Source organism: Cyprinus carpio, chromosome B2, assembly GCF_018340385.1.
Source record: "Cyprinus carpio isolate SPL01 chromosome B2, ASM1834038v1, whole genome shotgun sequence".
NCBI classification, from domain to species: domain Eukaryota; kingdom Metazoa; phylum Chordata; class Actinopteri; order Cypriniformes; family Cyprinidae; genus Cyprinus; species Cyprinus carpio.
In genome coordinates, this window is record NC_056598.1 from 21713851 (window position 1) to 21731262 (window position 17412).

General features: G+C 37.8%; 1 protein-coding gene across 1 annotated transcript in view; it reads right to left on the minus strand.

The window, feature by feature from the left end:
* Positions 1 to 17412, minus strand: part of insra (insulin receptor a) — a 46691-nt gene that overhangs the window by 22995 nt on the left and 6284 nt on the right. The window contains exon 2 of the mRNA XM_042718629.1: positions 16100 to 16648. Within this exon, the coding sequence (XP_042574563.1) occupies positions 16100 to 16648 (549 nt within the window). The remainder of the gene's footprint in view (positions 1 to 16099; positions 16649 to 17412) is intronic.

Consider the following 17412-nt stretch of genomic DNA (forward strand, 5'->3'; position numbering starts at 1 on the left):
TTTTTAAATTAACATATGATAAAAAAAAAAAAGTCTAAAATCTTGCTAAACAAGTCTTTCACACTAAACTTACTAAACAAAACTTTTATAAAGTAGTGACTTTTAATGAAACATTTAAATTAAAATGTAATGGCTATAAAAAAAAATGTGGTTTAAACAACAAATAAAAGTACACAAGTTTTTAAAATTTCTTTTTATTTTATTTTTTTAATTTTTAACTGTTAAAATAGAAAACAGTTCACATAATAATTCACAATATTACTGTTTTACTGTATTTTTTATCAAATAAATGCAGGCTTGTAAAAGAGATTCCTTTCAAAAACATAAAAAAAAACTCACCAAACCAAAACTTTTATACAGTGGTGTATGAATTGCAAATTTAATAAATTATTAGACAGAACAAAACATTTAGCATTAAGTCATTGATCTCGATATGTGATTGTATCAGCACAAACCTAATGCTCACACAAACACACACCATTAGAGCTGTGCACAAAGAAAAGGACATAATAATGAATCGCATTAAGACACCAAGAGGACAAAGAACAAGCCACAGAAGAAATGTGCGTGTGTCTCCTAATGGATTATTAGCTCTCGCCGCTGATGTTAACACCACAACTCAGTCAAACACGATCCTGGAGTTGGTTTAGTCCATAAAGAAAGGCCAGCAAACACCTCTGCTTCCATGACAATGACAAGACAAAATGAAGGATCAGAAATCTCCAGACCTGCCTTGTGCATAATAATTAAGCATTGAACTGACTTTTAACACCATGTTAAAACCTCAGACGAGCGTTCGGTGATTCAGGCAAACAAAACTAAGCTTTCAGAAATGCTTGGAGGCTTTTCTGAAATTTCCAAATGCTCTTGACAAGCTCTGACAAACTCAGGGATCATGAAACACTTTGTAAAAAAAAAAAAAAAAAGGTGAATTTATGTAGTGCTTTGGGGAAATAGAGCGTGCTGAAAATACAAGAAAAAAAAAGAATGAAAACAGAGGAAAAGTTGTCATGAGAAGTGAGAATGCTGGCAGTAATCAGAGCAGCTAAAATGGATTCATATGCAAGTTCAAAACAATTCTCAGTTTTTCCACTGAGCTCCTCAATACATATTTTGAAATACTGACGAGGTATAAAACGGAGCTGCCTTTCACACACATATTTTTATTACACATTAAGGTATAAAACAAGTCTGGTGAGTGTATAGCTGTTGTTCACTTCAAAGTCAGGTGACACCAGGTCAGCCAACTCAAGAGCAAAACAACATTACCCTCTGTCCCTTATACACGACAATCCAGGGAGGTTCACCTAACCGCCTGCCGTGAAAAGGAGGGGAAGCATGTGTGTGTATGCACATGTGACAACAATGGAGGTGCTAAGCTGGAAAAAACAAGCAAGCCACAAAGATTGTGTTAATTGAAAGCACATTAAATTAAGAAGAATTCTGTACAAAAAAAAAAAATAACTCGAATGGCTTTCCATGAAAATTCATTATCATCTATTCTTTGAAATACCCTACCGCCTCTGCCCCTATTTTCTCTCCCTCCCCCCTTCCCCTCACTCTCCCGGTTATACGCAAACAGACACATGGTGTGCACAGCTGACTCCTGATCCAGTGAGTCCAGTCCATTTAACAGCCCCAGCCGCAGACCCACCCTCAACCTTAACCAATGTGTTTGCTGGCTGTAGGTAGCCATTCAATGGCCTGTACTGTCTGTGAGGCAGAGCCACCATGTATTAACCCTTTATTGCTCACGTGTCCTCAACCTTGGGCAGAAAGACAAGGGGAGGGGAAAACACTGCTACAAGAGTTAGAAAAACTTGTTCCTCTGCGCTGGAAAGATGTCTGACAGAGCCGCTGGGAACTCCTGCAGTCTGGAGAGTTGCTGTTGATAAGTTGTGCTTTCTAAGTAGTGTGTGTTTGATACCTTAAATAGTGTGGATTATTGAGGAGAAGTGTGCTGTTACTTCACAGAGTCATCTTACTTAAAATACAACCAGAACAGCCTAGCACTGTGGCAGAGTATGTCTAGGTAATATCTCAAATATTCACTATACTATATTATATAATAATTTTTTTTAAAATAATACTTTTATTCAGCAAGGATGAATTAAATTGATCAAAAGTGACAGTAAGGACATTTATAAATAGTGGTCGACCGATATATAGGCCAATATTTGTCATTTTTCAAATATCGGCATTGGCCATTACGTTTTTCCTGTTTGGCCAATGAGTTTGACGTGGGACTTTTATTTTGGCGGCGCTGAGAACGGCAGCGCCTGTGCACACAGTGCTCACACTCTCCCTCTTGTTTGCTGTCGTCATTAACAGTTCTGTCTAATACCGATAGAAGTTTAGTAGTCTGTTGGAAGTGTTTATAATAGTAATTTGGATGTGTTCAAAAAAAGTATTATAACGATTGCTTTTATATTATCAGTAATAGACAGGCAAACATTATAATACTTTCTCATTTGCCGACAGCATTCATCAAATACGCAATACTTCGAATCTAGTTGAGATTATATTACAAATTGTCTGTTTTGGTCAAAAGGATGGTTCCTCTGATTAAAAAACAAAAACAAAAACAAAACACCCATTAAAGCTTTTTCAGAGAAAATACAAAAATAGCGAGATACAAAATATTGAATATTATTGAAAGGCTAAAAAAATGTAAATAAATGAATACAAATTAAAAAAGCCATGCCAAGCAAAAAAAAATGTAATTTCTCCAATGTTCCTTCTCTCTATGTGCAGAGTTAGTACAGAGGGAGTCATTCATTGCTCATTAGCTTTCAGTCATTCATGTTGTGAGCGTCTATCTGCTGGATCTGGGTCACATTTCAACATCAGGGTGGGTGACCACATGTGACTCATTTATCAGAAACAGCAAGCTGTGCTCGTATGCTTAGTGGCAGTGCAATTCAGTTCAGCACGAGCAGAAACGCCATCTACACCTGTGTGCAAACACCTGAGACGGGAAGATCAACTTCCATTAAGGATATGCAGTGCATGAGTGTGTGAGAAAGAGACAGAAAAAGGAAAGAGCATTAAAGAGATATGAGGTGTGTGAAAGGAAGCAAGTATTTACCTTTGGGGACAAGAAACAGAATCTGACCCTAGCAAAAGAAACATCCTCGCTGGACATAGATCACATACAGCTCGGTCTATAAACACAACTGTACCGCAGCGAGGAAAGGCAGCACTAGAGAGTTCAGCTATTGTTTTATGACAGCAGCCATATGACATGTCGGCAAGTGACAAACATTCTCACAATCTGCTCTGCCACCGCAAATACACAGTAATTCACACTAAGACACATTATAGTATGTAATTAGCACCCGAGACATTTGCCTTGTATAAGAACGGTTTTATGCCTTATGCAGAAACAACAGATTTGGTTAGGAAATGTAGGGTAACCATGACTCAAATTGTCCTACACAAGCCGTGCATATAAACATCCATGAAAAGATTAAAGCAAGACAAACAGACACCTTAACAACAGCAAGAGGATAAACAAACAAGCTATCTCTCTAAATGATTTGTCTTTAAACTGGGTCAAAGGCCATGACATACAGATTCTCCTCAGAGAAGCCCAAATATTCAGTGCTAAGACCAAAACAATCACACACAAACCTTAATGTGTATTCAGTCGCACGTCTTTTCTTGTTAACATCATGCACATAATTGCTGACAGCACTGTTTATGAAATGAAACTCAGCTTTGTGCACTTGTCAGACAATTTTCAAGGTTCATATCTTGAGGATAATTCAACAGATGGGTGAAAGGATTTCTTGGAAAGTGTTCGGATCTCAGGGGAAAGCGAGGTAGATCCGATGGCAATATCCCAGTAAACTGACCTGGATGCTTTTGACAGTACAAAGAAAAAGATTCTCTCCAGTAAACATAAGTAGTGCCTGCCAGTGCAAAAGATGCTGGGGACCTGCAAGGGTGTCAATATTCAGTTGCTAGGGTATTCTAGGTAGTTTAATCACTGGCCCAGATCAAAAGTATTCATTAAAAATACATTTATTAAGTTTTAGATTTATTATGTTCTGGTCTTTGATATGCAGTAAAAGTTACACAGTTTTAGTGAATCCGCTGGAATGACTTCCGCATATGACAGATACCGGAAGTGTTTATTACGTTTGAAATATGGATATTTTTCATATGAAAACACATGGATTCGCTACAGGAGGCCTTTATTCGCCCCCTGGAGCCGTGTGAGGAACATTTTATTAGGGATGTGCGCACTTTATTTGACGTCTTGTGGACTGTTCAACAAAAACACCCGCTAACTGCAATGATAGAGCTTGGAATATCCGGGACAATTTTTAATATAACTCCGACTGGATTCGTCTGAAAGAAGAAAGTCATATACACATAGGATGCCTCGAGGGTGAGTAAAACGCAGGCTAATTTTCATTTTTGGGTGAACTAACCCTTTAAGATTGACGACCATCATATGGTCCACTCTTCCCATTTCGGTCCATTTTTTTAATTCCCAGTTAGTTATGTGCTTGTGCTGTTAGGAATGTTAGGACCATTAGGAATGTCTTATTTTCCTAGCTGAATTACAGAAGGGTAACCTGCACGCAGACACCTAAACACACTGCTCAAACTACACCTCACATGTGAAGACAAGACTAATTCTTTACTTATGGACCTCTCTGCCAAAGCAACTTGAGACTGATGAACACCTCTTGTCCAAATAACACACAATTCCAGAGTAAGGCGTTGTTGTTTTATAGACTAGCGGGATGTTCTGTACTTCTTCAACTGTAATATTTCCCAGCCTGTCACAGAGTCATTTAAATGCTTCATCAAAACAGTAAAGAGGAATTACAGTAAAGTTTGGATGACCCTATGTAAGTTATAAATATTGTAAGACTGGTGGTCTACTACATATGCACCTGCATTCAGAGGCCTTCATTTCTTCCAACTTTTTCTGGTTATGAAGTTACTTCAGAGTGGATTAATTTGATTTCCTTACCCATCAATCAATATTCAGTGCTACATAATGATTCGGTAAAAACATTTAGCAGTAAAAGTGAAAATCATGAAGGTTACGAAATAATTAAAGAAAGTAAATTTTTTTTTGGTGAACTATGAAAACTGAAAAAATGAAAACCCTTCTTAACACTAGATTTCAGGCCATTTACTTCAAAAATTAGACTTGTGTAATGTGCTTGCTGTAAATTCACTGTGCTGTATTTAGAAAGGCACATGACTACAGGAGGTGTCACAGTTCATGACAGGGCAAAACCAAGCCATGAACTCTCTGCAGCTTTCTCATCTTTGAGAAGAATATAAATTTAACATTCAAGTCTCTGAGGCGCAATGTCAGAGAGGTGAGGAAGCACCCGATGGCCCCTCAGAGCTCCCGACTTACTGTGGAGAGCTAGAAAAACATCTTAGAAGGACAATCAAGTCTTTAACCAAGGACTGAGAGACTGGCTCAGCATCACACAGCTTCACACTAGAGAGGAGATTTAATAAGACAACAACTTGAAGCACACAGCCAAAACAATGCTCAAGTCTCTGAATGCCCTTGATAGCCTTGTTGTTGTGGGCATTTGTGTGCCGACTGACAGCAAAGAAGTCTTTTCAATTCATTTTGAACTGAAGTCTATGGCTGCATTTTCCAACAATGCACAAAAAGCGCATACTTCATTTGTGATACTATGAGCATAATATACTTATGATACTGCAGATATACTTACAGATCTGATTCACGCAATGATTCCTAAATAGGCAAGAGGAACAAGTAACTGAACAATGAACAATGAAACTGATCAAACAACTAAATAATCTTATATTGAGTGTACCTGCGTCAGAGAGTGCATATTTGGCTCAATAGCTGGCAGTCAGTCAGTTCTCTTGGCCTTATCACATGCATTTGGGTCCTTGTTAACCAGTTAAGTCTGACAGGATGCTGCTTTAATATGTGCTTACACATTCATTAAGCGCATTGATGAGGATGTGTGTGGGTAAGAGGTCCTGACTCGTCAGAGATATGCGCTTGTTCTATGATTGGATGAGGACTGTGAGAAGACGACGGATTATTAATGAGATGCTACAAGGACAGCTATTAATTAGTCTCTGTGTTTTGGGGTTAATGGTGGTTTCAGAGAGGTGACAGCACTATGTGACACACTGCAGGTGGTGAAACAGTGGCTACTAGCAGTAGAGCAGAGACAGATGCTGTAAACACTTTCATTAGGCAACCAGCCATCCGTAATGGAGGAAAAACACTCCAACATCACGATTGTACTCGCTCACGTTTTGTTTTTCAATGCCACCAGGTCGAGTATTGCAATGACAGGCAAGATATCTAAATTAGACATGAAGATCCAGATCACAAACAGTGCCGCATCAACCGCACTAATGTGTTGATGAATGACGCAGGGACATCATGCAAATAAAAAACATCTACGTAGGAAATCTGTTTCTCATACATTGTGCTACAATCATTTATTGAGACTGTAATGAACATGAAATTAAGTAAAATGAAAAGCCTTGAAGGGATGATTCACCCAAAAATGGAAACTGTCATCATTTCCTCAACCTCACATAATTCTAAGCCTGTATGGCCTTTTCTTCTGTGAAGCACAAAAGATGATAAAATGGCCGGTCCATACAGTCAATACAGTTATTTTAGCATTATTATATTTTGAAATAGTTATTATTTATATATATTTCCTATTTTAATTTAATTATAGTTTTAAATTAATTTTAAATTATTATTATTTTCTATGTTTTAGTTAATTTAGTACACTGTTACTATATTAAAATGAAATGTTTCTTTCAAAATAATATGTTTAATAAATATGTTTGTGCTTTGTGTCAGTTCATGTTTATTTTTTCAAGTAACAAAATGCTTTTTTATGGTTTTAGATTTAGTCAAGGTTGTTTAAAACCCCAGCGTTCATCTAAATACCATGTCCTATGTTTAGCAGAGTAAAGAAAGTCATACTGGTTTGGAATGACACAAGGGTGAGTAAGATGATGACAGAACATTGATTTTTAGGTCAACTATCCCTTTAATGACTGTATGCAAGACATCTCTCTCTCTTCTAACAGCAGAGAGGAATGTCAGATCAACTTTGACTACCACACCCCAAACTGAAGCTTAAGGATCAGTCTGGACAAAACACCCCTACGGCTACTGACACAACAGCACAGTCTCCTTCTCGGTCTCTACCACATTAGTATGTGTTGGGTGGATCTGCAAAGGTTGCTTGACAGATACTTACACAATTGAAACTGTCAAGGAAAAGGTACTGTCACTGCTGGAAACATCTGAACTTCTTAAGCATATTCCGATTCTTCTGAAGTCATACAATACCTTTGTGGGTAAACAGACTGAATTCATTATGAATTAATTACTTGACTTAATTCTTCTGATTCAATCCACTGAAAATCTTGGCATCCACACTAGTCTCCTTGGCACGTTAATACGAATTCATGAGCGAAGTAGTGATTTCATCTGAAAAACAATTAATTCTTTTGAGATGTATCTTTCAATGAATCAGCTGATACAGTGCACATGAATGATAAATGAAGAAATTGGACCAATGAGTCAACTCACTGACAGCAGTGAACAGCTCACTGAAAGGGAAGATTTGCAGTGAATAATGACTAACATTTTGGTCTGTTTCTCATCCAAAGTTTTTGTATGTTTTCAGAAGACTTAGTATGTATCTAGGGATAATTTTTTAGCTGAGTAGATTTTCCTACACAATTAACATAAAGAAAGTGTGCAGATTCCATGCAGGCCTAATAATATCTAGCGTAAACTGAGTGGTTAGCGCATAGATTTAAAAGACCCACTCTAACTGATTATGCATTTAGAAAATTACATGAATTATAGAGACATGGAGGAGGACACAGGCAGCATGGCCTTTAAAGACATGTGATAGGGAGCTCATGGCTAAGAGGCTGAGAGTTAAAAATATTACAAATAAATAACACAAAAATAAATAAAACATTATTTTGGCATCACTGAATGAACTAGTCAGTAGAGAAATGTGTTACAGCAGCTTTGTATTTAAAATGTTAGTTCATGCAATGATGACAGATTCATTTTTGGTTAACTATTTTTCAATCCCTGATAAGTTGACAAAATCTGAGATTTAAGACTACTGCAAGCAATGTTTTGATAGTATGCATTGCAGACCCAGTGTAGAAATACCCCTCTCTGCAGGCTTTGACCTCTTAAGACCTAGTAGATCTAGAGTTACCACATTTATTGTGGAAAAGGATTATGACAAAAAGGCAAATACTTCAGTTATAAATTTCCTAAGCACCAGCTCATATGAGGGCTACACAAAATAAAAACACTGCCAACCTCTCGGCTAAAATAAGATGAATCTTGTTTAATATTTCACGCTTCTGTGCTCCACAAATCAAATCTGATTGCCATGATTAAGTTCAAACTATTCATCAGCATGAAAGCAGATCTGCAGATGTGAACAACATCTAAAGAACCTGGCCAGGGACGTCTTCACAGAAGAGCTTTGAGTGAAAAACTGTTAAAAAACACTGATGAAATGCTCGTCTGCTGAGGTTTAATGAATGCTTTGGATGTCTGGGATTCCAGGAGAAGGGCTTGAGCAGTAAGGCTTTTGACTGAGTTAATACCTTTGGCACTCAATGGGCCTGTCTCAGCCCTAAAGGAGGGGCTCCACTTGAGTATACAGCCTTGATAATCAGCCTAGTGAGAACTGAAGCATCCAAAAGAGCCAAAAATATATGTGGAAACTTCAAAAAGTTAACCAGATCCATTAAACAGGCTGTTATCAGCCAATTATAATCAATAATCATAGACTTACAATTTGCAATGACATATAATTGAGTCTTTCAAGTGGTTGAAGGATCCTAATCTTTTTCTAGATTCTAGTGACCTCATCAGTGGGAAGAGAAAACCTTCTAAATGTGTTTCTGGCTTTCTGCCAAAAACTCCACCTGATGAATGTATATTTTGTCCATCCACAAAATGCTGCACAGCCCATTTAATTTCAATGGATTAATGCTGAATATGGCATGATTAATTTTCTGATATTACAAAAGGGCTATTTAAAGAGGCTTAAGAAATCACTTTTAGGGATGCATGTTCAGAAGCCATGTTCAAACATTTCACCAAGAGGAAGAACATTTTGTTGAGTAAGGCCGAGCTAATGAAAGAAAGAGTGAGGGAGACTGGCTGCAGAGTAAGTGCATGGTTTAAAAAAAACAGACAGTGATGACAGACAGAACAAGGGTGAGAAAGGAAGAGTTAAAGTGATTAATTTAGAGGCAATGGTGTGGCTCTGGCTGGGCTTACGAACACGTGTGTTTTAGGAGGCTACAAGGTGCGTAATGACAACACACTATGAAAGCGTTTTGAAAATTACTTGTGCAGCAGTTCTACATTTTGAACGAATGTCAAAAAGCTGCTTCAATCCTACAAATCGGGTCAAGTGAACATTCAAACATTCATAGATTTAAATTGTTTGAGTTGTTTTGGCATTTATTCTATGTCTGTAAACCTTGAGGCTAATCTATATGCTAGTGTACTCCGAAATGTTGACGAAATTCATTTATACACATGAATGTCTTTGTCTTTCAGGAAAAAAGACCAAAAATATTGACTCATCCCGTGCTACAAAGGTTTTGCCTAATCAAATGGTAGAACGAGAATGTCCCACACCCAAAAAACCAAATAAAACTGACTAGAAAGTAGCTAAACATGGTACACTTGAACGCTACTCAGTTTCACCAGTATTATAGTATTTATTAAATGTTTTGAATTTGCTTTTATTTTTTATATTTCTAATTTACATTTTAATTGTAGTTTAAGTTTTAGTCTTTTTTTTTTTGTAATTTTGTCATGCGCTTTTTATTTTATTTCTATTTTAGCAATTTTAGTGTTAACAAAAACACTTAAGTTTAGGTTAAATTAACAATAACAACACTGATAATGACATGTTCTGAAAAATCGAATGTCTCCTCTACATGTCCAGTGTGCCACATACACACAAAGCAATACTTTAAAAGATATTACACATATGGCTGTAAATGCTGGCCCATATTGTTCAACTGTATTCAAAATGATCACTTTTTTAAATTAGATTTGAACATTTTCTGAAGAAAGTGTGATTAATGCTCGCCCGTGCCAACTTTCACATATTTTGTGGGGCGTTATCAAGGAGTTTCTATGCGACTGCTAAGGTGTTTGGTGGTTTTCATCAAGCGTCCATTCTCCCTTTCTCTCAAGTCAAGCACGGTTCATGTAAACAGATCCTAACACGTCTTGGTCTACCCTTGAACTCTGGGAAAAACATCCTCCCCACAGCGACGCGGCATACTGGAAAGGTTCGGCTCCTGTCTAATGTCAGTGGTGCTGATGGTCAGAGGGTCTAGGAGCTCTGCCCCTGGGACCATTCATAACCTCCCAGTAGGAAGCTGCCTAACAATGCCCGGAAACAATTGGGACGAACATTCTGTGAAGTTCGGTAACAGCTATTGTTCCGTGCTGAGATTGAATTGGCGCCAGTGTATCCTGTAGTATCGGAGCGTCAGGCAATACATGAGGGGGGAAGCGTGAGGGGGAAACGGGGGACTCGATAGTGAAGCCTCCTGCCGTAGACAGTCCTTCCTTTAGGATACACCCCTGCGTGCACTTTATACACACTTTCACCCCAGAGTTACTTACGTTTCTTAGCAGCACTGAGAAACAACAAGTGTGTACATAAGATCTCATTTCCGCACATAAATAATAGAAGCACAGGCAAGTTATTTTCTAGCTGACCCTTACAGGCCCTCAGAGATTGCAACGGATGGAGACGTGATGGTCACTGACGTATGTGAATCTGGATTCATCTCACATGGAATAAACTACAGGAAGGATCACACTCCTCAAGGTCTAACACTTATAAAGTGTGTTAAAAATAAAACAACTCCATTAAAAATGTTTCCTTCAGCCTCTATCGTCATTTCTCGTGCTATTAATATTTTTGACGTTCTTTTGCAGAATCTGTTCCATATTTTAAAATAAGACAAGAATAGAATGACGTTTGGATCTGTTAAAGGTTCCCATTCGTGTATTATTCCACCAATGTGTGCAGAACCACACAGACACACTTTTCCATCACAGGTATACTATAATATTTCACAATAATACAGATTTTACTGATGTTTTGATCAAATAAATGCAGCCGTGTTGTAAAAGAGAATTGTTTTACACACATTAAAAAAAAATCTTACCGCCTCCAAACTTTTCAACAATTATGTACTATAAATAACTTTGTTTCCTAAACTAAAACTCCCTTAAACAGCATCTAGTGAGCTATTTTGAGATAGTTGCTTTATTAGTAGCTTGTAGCGTCACAAACTACTTTTTAAAAAGGTAGAGTCGTTTAACGACTTTAATTTATGTGTAGCTTGTAGCTTGGGAAGCTACAGTTTCAAAGTAGTTTCCTTAACATTGCCGCGAGTGAGTGAACAAGTAGTCAGACAAACTATATGACCCAGACTGAGCCTTGAGCAAATCGGATACAAATGGCTACACAAAACTCATTATTAGAATAACTAAAAAAATAAACATACTATATTAGCTAATCAAATATGAGCCAACTCTCCAAGCCAAAAACAAGCTGTCACCAGGGAGGTGGACGTTAAGCCACAAATTTAATACATTTAGCTACATGTAGTGTTTCTATTCCCCCAGTCAAACTACTGCTTCTCCATCCCAGCTGTTTCTAATCCCTTCTGAGGACAGATAATGAAGATCATTCTTAATGTGTGTAAAATATTCAGTGCCGGGAGAAACCCAGCCTCATTCAGCACTGGCTGACAGCCTCAACGCTCCCCTAACAGATCTAACACAAAATATAGACTTTAGCCTACACTGACAGTGAACTTCACTGGTATGAAGGACAGGCAGAAACTGTTCCCAAATCACCAATGTTCTCCTCGTTTATACTTTACATGATTATACGAGCGCCTTTAGAAAAGCATTCAAATATATCAACGTCCTTCAATGGTTCCCATTTCGCCCATTTAATGCTGACGGCAGCTGGCGGGCACAATGAAGTCGGGCCCATTGTGGTGTCATCGTGCAGGATGATGCTCGGTTATTCAGTTCGGCGCAGTTGGTTGGTATAAGGCACTTAAAAAAGCCAAATAAGGGCTTGATCTACTGTCAGACTTTATTAATTCCTCAATGGTGATAGATTTAAATCAGTTTTAATGTTTCCAACAGTCAAAATATGCTCACTGAGCAAAGCTGCTCAGGAAAAACCAGTGCCAACACTTCCAAAACTATTCCGAATATGAAACAAAACCGCTTTTGTACGGCTGCCAACAAAACCGCGGAAACCTGCAAGAGAGACTTTGGCAGCACGTCCCTGCGCAGTTACCACAGGCTCTTTTTCTCGCTATCTCTTTCTGTCCTTCTCTTTTAGAGGTTGCTGCGCAAGAGGCCTGCTGATCTGGCCGTCCTCAGTAACTTTCCTCTTTCTCTGGATCAGGGAAGGGTGCGTGGCTGCAGCTGACCACTAGCCGCTGATCACCTACATACTGAATTAAGCAATGCAACTCTGCAGCTCCCTCTAAGTGGTGGGGGACGGACACACTCGGATCCCTGTTGAAATCCAGCAGCTGGACAGACATGTGTGTAAGACAAAATCTCTTAATGTGATTCAAAATTATGCAAAGAGACATACAGGATAGAGGAACCTTAGCAAATGAGCAAGAATTCTAGAGAGAGAGAGAGAGACAGTATGTGTAAGATCCTCCACGAAGAGGGATTAATGAGCGAGGAAATCTCACCTCACTAACAGCTTAATCCCAGAGGGATTAACGCTCTATTATGGAGCTCATCAAATTGATATGTTGTGTAGAAGCCCTTGTGTGCTTTAAATGTACAGAAACACAAGAGTAAATGTTTATGCACCCCGAATAACAGCAACCAATCGTAATAATTCACCTGCCAACAAAACAAACACTTTGCCAGTTAAAGGCATCTTACAAAAAAAAAAAAAAAAAAAAAAAAAAACTTGCTGAAAACATAATTTAGGAAATCATTTTTGTGGAAAGCGTAATACAAAATATTTATGTTAAATAAAGCATGCTCTTTTGAACTTTTTATTTATCAACCAATCCTGAAATAAATGTAACACTACAAATGTCTTTACTGTCACTTTAAATTAATGCATGCTTGATGATGAATAAAAGCATTAATTTATTTAAAAAAAATCTTACTGACCCCAAACTTCAAACCCTCTGATGCTGCATTTATTTATTTTTTTTACCAAAGAAAAAAGAAAAATAAATGAATATACTGTTTTAGTCTTATAATGTTTTTTTATTTATTTAATACTTAGTATTTTTAGTGGAATTCATGACACTGAATTATATTTATGCAGTAGTTAAAATCCATTTATTACTTGTTAACCACTTTTTGAGCATTAAATTCCCAACTTAAACTGAGATTAAACGTTTAAGTGTATTGTTATTAAAACTGCACAAAAATACTATTTTACTATTATTATACTATTAATAGTGTGCCACCTTTGTGGCTCCTTTACACAGTAACAAGCTGATATAGTAAGTGATGTATGCAGCTATGAATTCAAAGGCTCCCCTCTCAACAAAATCTGATCACAAGTGGCTACAAGAGACACATCTGAGATGCATGTCAATGCCAAGTGTAAACAGTAATGTGTCTCAGCTGACCGCCTGTGACCAGATCAACCATGACAGATGTCAGTGGCTATTCTGTCACTAGGACACTGAAAACAGTGTTTTTCCCCCTAAGAGTATTTTAGGTTAAAATGTATATATAAGAGGGGAAAAAATGATATTGTAGATGCTGTTGTTTTAGCACTTCAATAATCTTAAAGACTTCAGTGTAGCTTTTTTAAAGTACACATATTACAACAATATGTGGTCATGAATATAAGAAAAAAATATTATAAAAATGTTTTAACAGTTTTGAAATATACTGTCAAGCCACACAACAGGGCCTAAATATATAACATCTTGAGGCATTGCTGCAACATGGATGACGAAAATAAGACAAGACTTATTGCCAGAATTAGCTTCTTGAAGTCAAGTGCCAAATGGCAGAAAACCTCTCATAAAACTGCACAAAATATACTCACTTGACTTTACACAAAATCACCAAAACAACATCCACAAAGGGAACTTTACGGTTCTTAATGCATTATAAACAGAGAGCGTAATTCCTGCGGTACACGCAACAAACACTATGAGGTCTGTGCAACATACACAAATCAAAACTCTTTGAAAACAACATTCATCTTACAGTATCTCTTTGCTCTTTGGTGCTCTGTGGCTTTATAAGCTGCTGCACACTCTAAGCAATATTGGACCTCCAACCACAAGTCCTTCACCACAGACCAAGCAGCAGGCCTGGACTGATTCTATCATTAGATAATGCTTTTTTAATCTCTGCCTTTGGCCAAAAACTCCATCACCTACTGTACAACTGCAACACAGCAGACATAAGTCAAAGTGGCCCAAACAAGGCTATTATCAAGGCACTTAACAAGGACTTCAGTCTATCTTTCCTCTTGCATTAATCACCTAAAAGCAGTTTGTCCCTCAACTCCACATGAACAGATAAAACAGCATTACGAAAATCAGCTGCTTTTGTCATTTAAAAGTTGAGGAGTTTATACACTACCGTTATCGTCTTCTGAATGTTTTTCAAAGTCTCTAATGCTCACCAAGGCTGCATTTATTTGGTCAATTATGAACTATATTGTGAAATATTACTACAAGAAAAAAAAAAGAAAAAAAAAAACTTCTCTGTTTTAAAATGTGATTTATTCCTCCTGTGATGGCAAAGCAGCCATTACTCAAGTCTTCAGTGTCACATGATCCTTAGAAATCATTTTAATATGCACATTTGGTGCTCATTTTTCATTATTATCAATGTTGAAAACAAAAGTTCAAAAGAACCGCATTTATCTGAAATAGAAATCTGTTGTAACATTGAAAATGTCTTTACTGTCCCTTCGAACAAATAATGTATCCCCGCTACAAGTTTTCACTTGCAGTATATTAATAGCAATACTAGAGTTACATAATGACACTGGCATTGTTTTAGCATGTTGCTGTATTGTTTGGATGGTTGCTAGAGAACTGGCACAAGTCAAAAGAGCCCACCTCTATGTATTTATTTTGGTCACTAGAGACTCAGGCCTTTCTCCAACTTAAGACAAAGGGATTTCTGCCTGAAAACTAATTGCACACATCTGCCTTAGCAAACACAGCTAGAGAGGAGAGTCTTTTCTTTTTAAAATGAGGCTGCAGAAAGACCATTACCAAACAGAACATGACCATGCCTCCAAGACACATGACACCATACAGCTAGTTCAAAGAGCAGTTACATGATGTGTCCCATGTGTTGAGTAATTGTGAGCTCAAGGGCTTTGCACCAATATGTAAAATTCTTCCTTATGTTCAAAACTCAAGCTCTTTGGCATTTCGAATTGAACTGATGGAACAAATTGCTGCAGATGGCTTCATTGGTTGCAGACCAGCTCAAAATGTGCAACTGGCCACTCCAATGGATCCTGTCTGGTAAAAAAAAAAAAAAAATACACACAGACACCTAAACAAAGCACCACCCACACCATGAATTACTGCACAAACAGGGAGTTGCGTCATAATCTGGAACATGGTTCAGGCTTTGACACAGAAACTTGGCTTACTTAACTGCAGCTGATCACCTGACTTGTTGCTTCCAGCATGGTTGCTGTTGGCTGTCTTTACCGCTGAAAGAAACCAGTGAATGTACTGCCAACACAGTCTGACACACACACACACACACACACACACACACACACACACACACACACACACAGGGCCCTGACAACTTTCCGCTCACTTTTCAAAACATCTCGAGACTCTATGGTAATATAAATATTATTACCCTAATGCGCCAGTGAAAACGGAGATTTGAAACGATTATATGACGACAAGGGGGAGGCGAAAGTGAGTGGGATTCCTCTTGAGGGTTTAAATACATTCTGTTTGATGGTTTAAAAGTGCAAAACTACAATAAAACAAAATGCTTTAGGTTACGTACTTCTCTGGCAATGCTTCTGGTTCCAGCAGCGCTCGCTGAAGTCCCCGTTGATGGTGGTGAGGGGGCAGGTGGTTTTGCCCTGAACCGTGCCGGGGCAGACATCTCCGCACTCTCGATCATTCTTATTGGCCACAATGTAGTTGTCCTCGACCGAGTCAAGGATCATGGACCAGTCGAGGGTGGAGAGGTAGCAGAGGTCGGGGTTCTTCTCCACGCGCACAGCTCCACGGGTGATGTTCATCAGGCTGTGAAGGCCGATCTCTTTCAGCTGCAGCATCTCAAACAACACGAGCGCATAGTTGAAGAAGAGATTATTGCCACGCACCACTGTGAGGTTGGGAAATAGCTCACTGAGACTCTCCAGGCCGTAAACACGGAACAAGAGCAGGTAGTCCGTCACTACCGTCAGCTTGGGGTAACTTAGGCCACGGAAATCCTCTGGTTTGGTTGTGAACATGAGCAGGATCTTTAAGTGGCCTTCGATTATGGTGCAGTTCTCCAGCACCCGCAGGTTGGTCACATTATTTCTGATGTCTTTACTTGAGCAAACTGCAATGACAAAAAAGACAGCAAAATGTTAATTGGTTCGGTGAGAATGTACAGCAAAAATTGCTATACCTTCAATTTAACAGGATTTTATTCTGTAACAAACATAAACAAACAAAAACATAACGTGAAAATGTATTCTATAGAAACCTATAAAGTAGATCATATACAGAACCATAAAAATGATTAGAACTACATAAAGTTTTCTGTCGCACTGTTCAATTTTCTCCCTTTGAGCTGATGCCTTCCAGATGTCACAACATGGTTAATGAAGATAATAAAAGCTCTTCCTGCAGATTTTTACATTCCAGTGCTGCTTTACTAGTGTATGAGCAGGAGAGCTGCTTCTCAAGTAAACCAAAATTGCTTTGCCTAAGGTATGAGACAATGCCACATACATTGATAAATAGACAGACAGATGTTTATATATATATATATTATATATATATATATATATATATATATATATATATTATATATATATATATATATATAGATAGTATTTCAAGTCCCACTAGGTAAGACAAATAGATTAAAGTTCTCACTTGTACCATGTGCTATCAACCCTGCTCAATTATAATGGAAAGAGGTAGATTTTTAGACTTCTTGTTTTTTAATATTTATGTTTAATGTATTATTGATGTTTTGGATTTGTTGTTGTGTATGTGTAATTGTAATTCATGCAGCAGAACAAATTGCCCTCAAGGCAGAAAATAAAAGGTTAAAAGGTTAAAAAAAAGGGCTATATTCATAGAATAATAAATAAA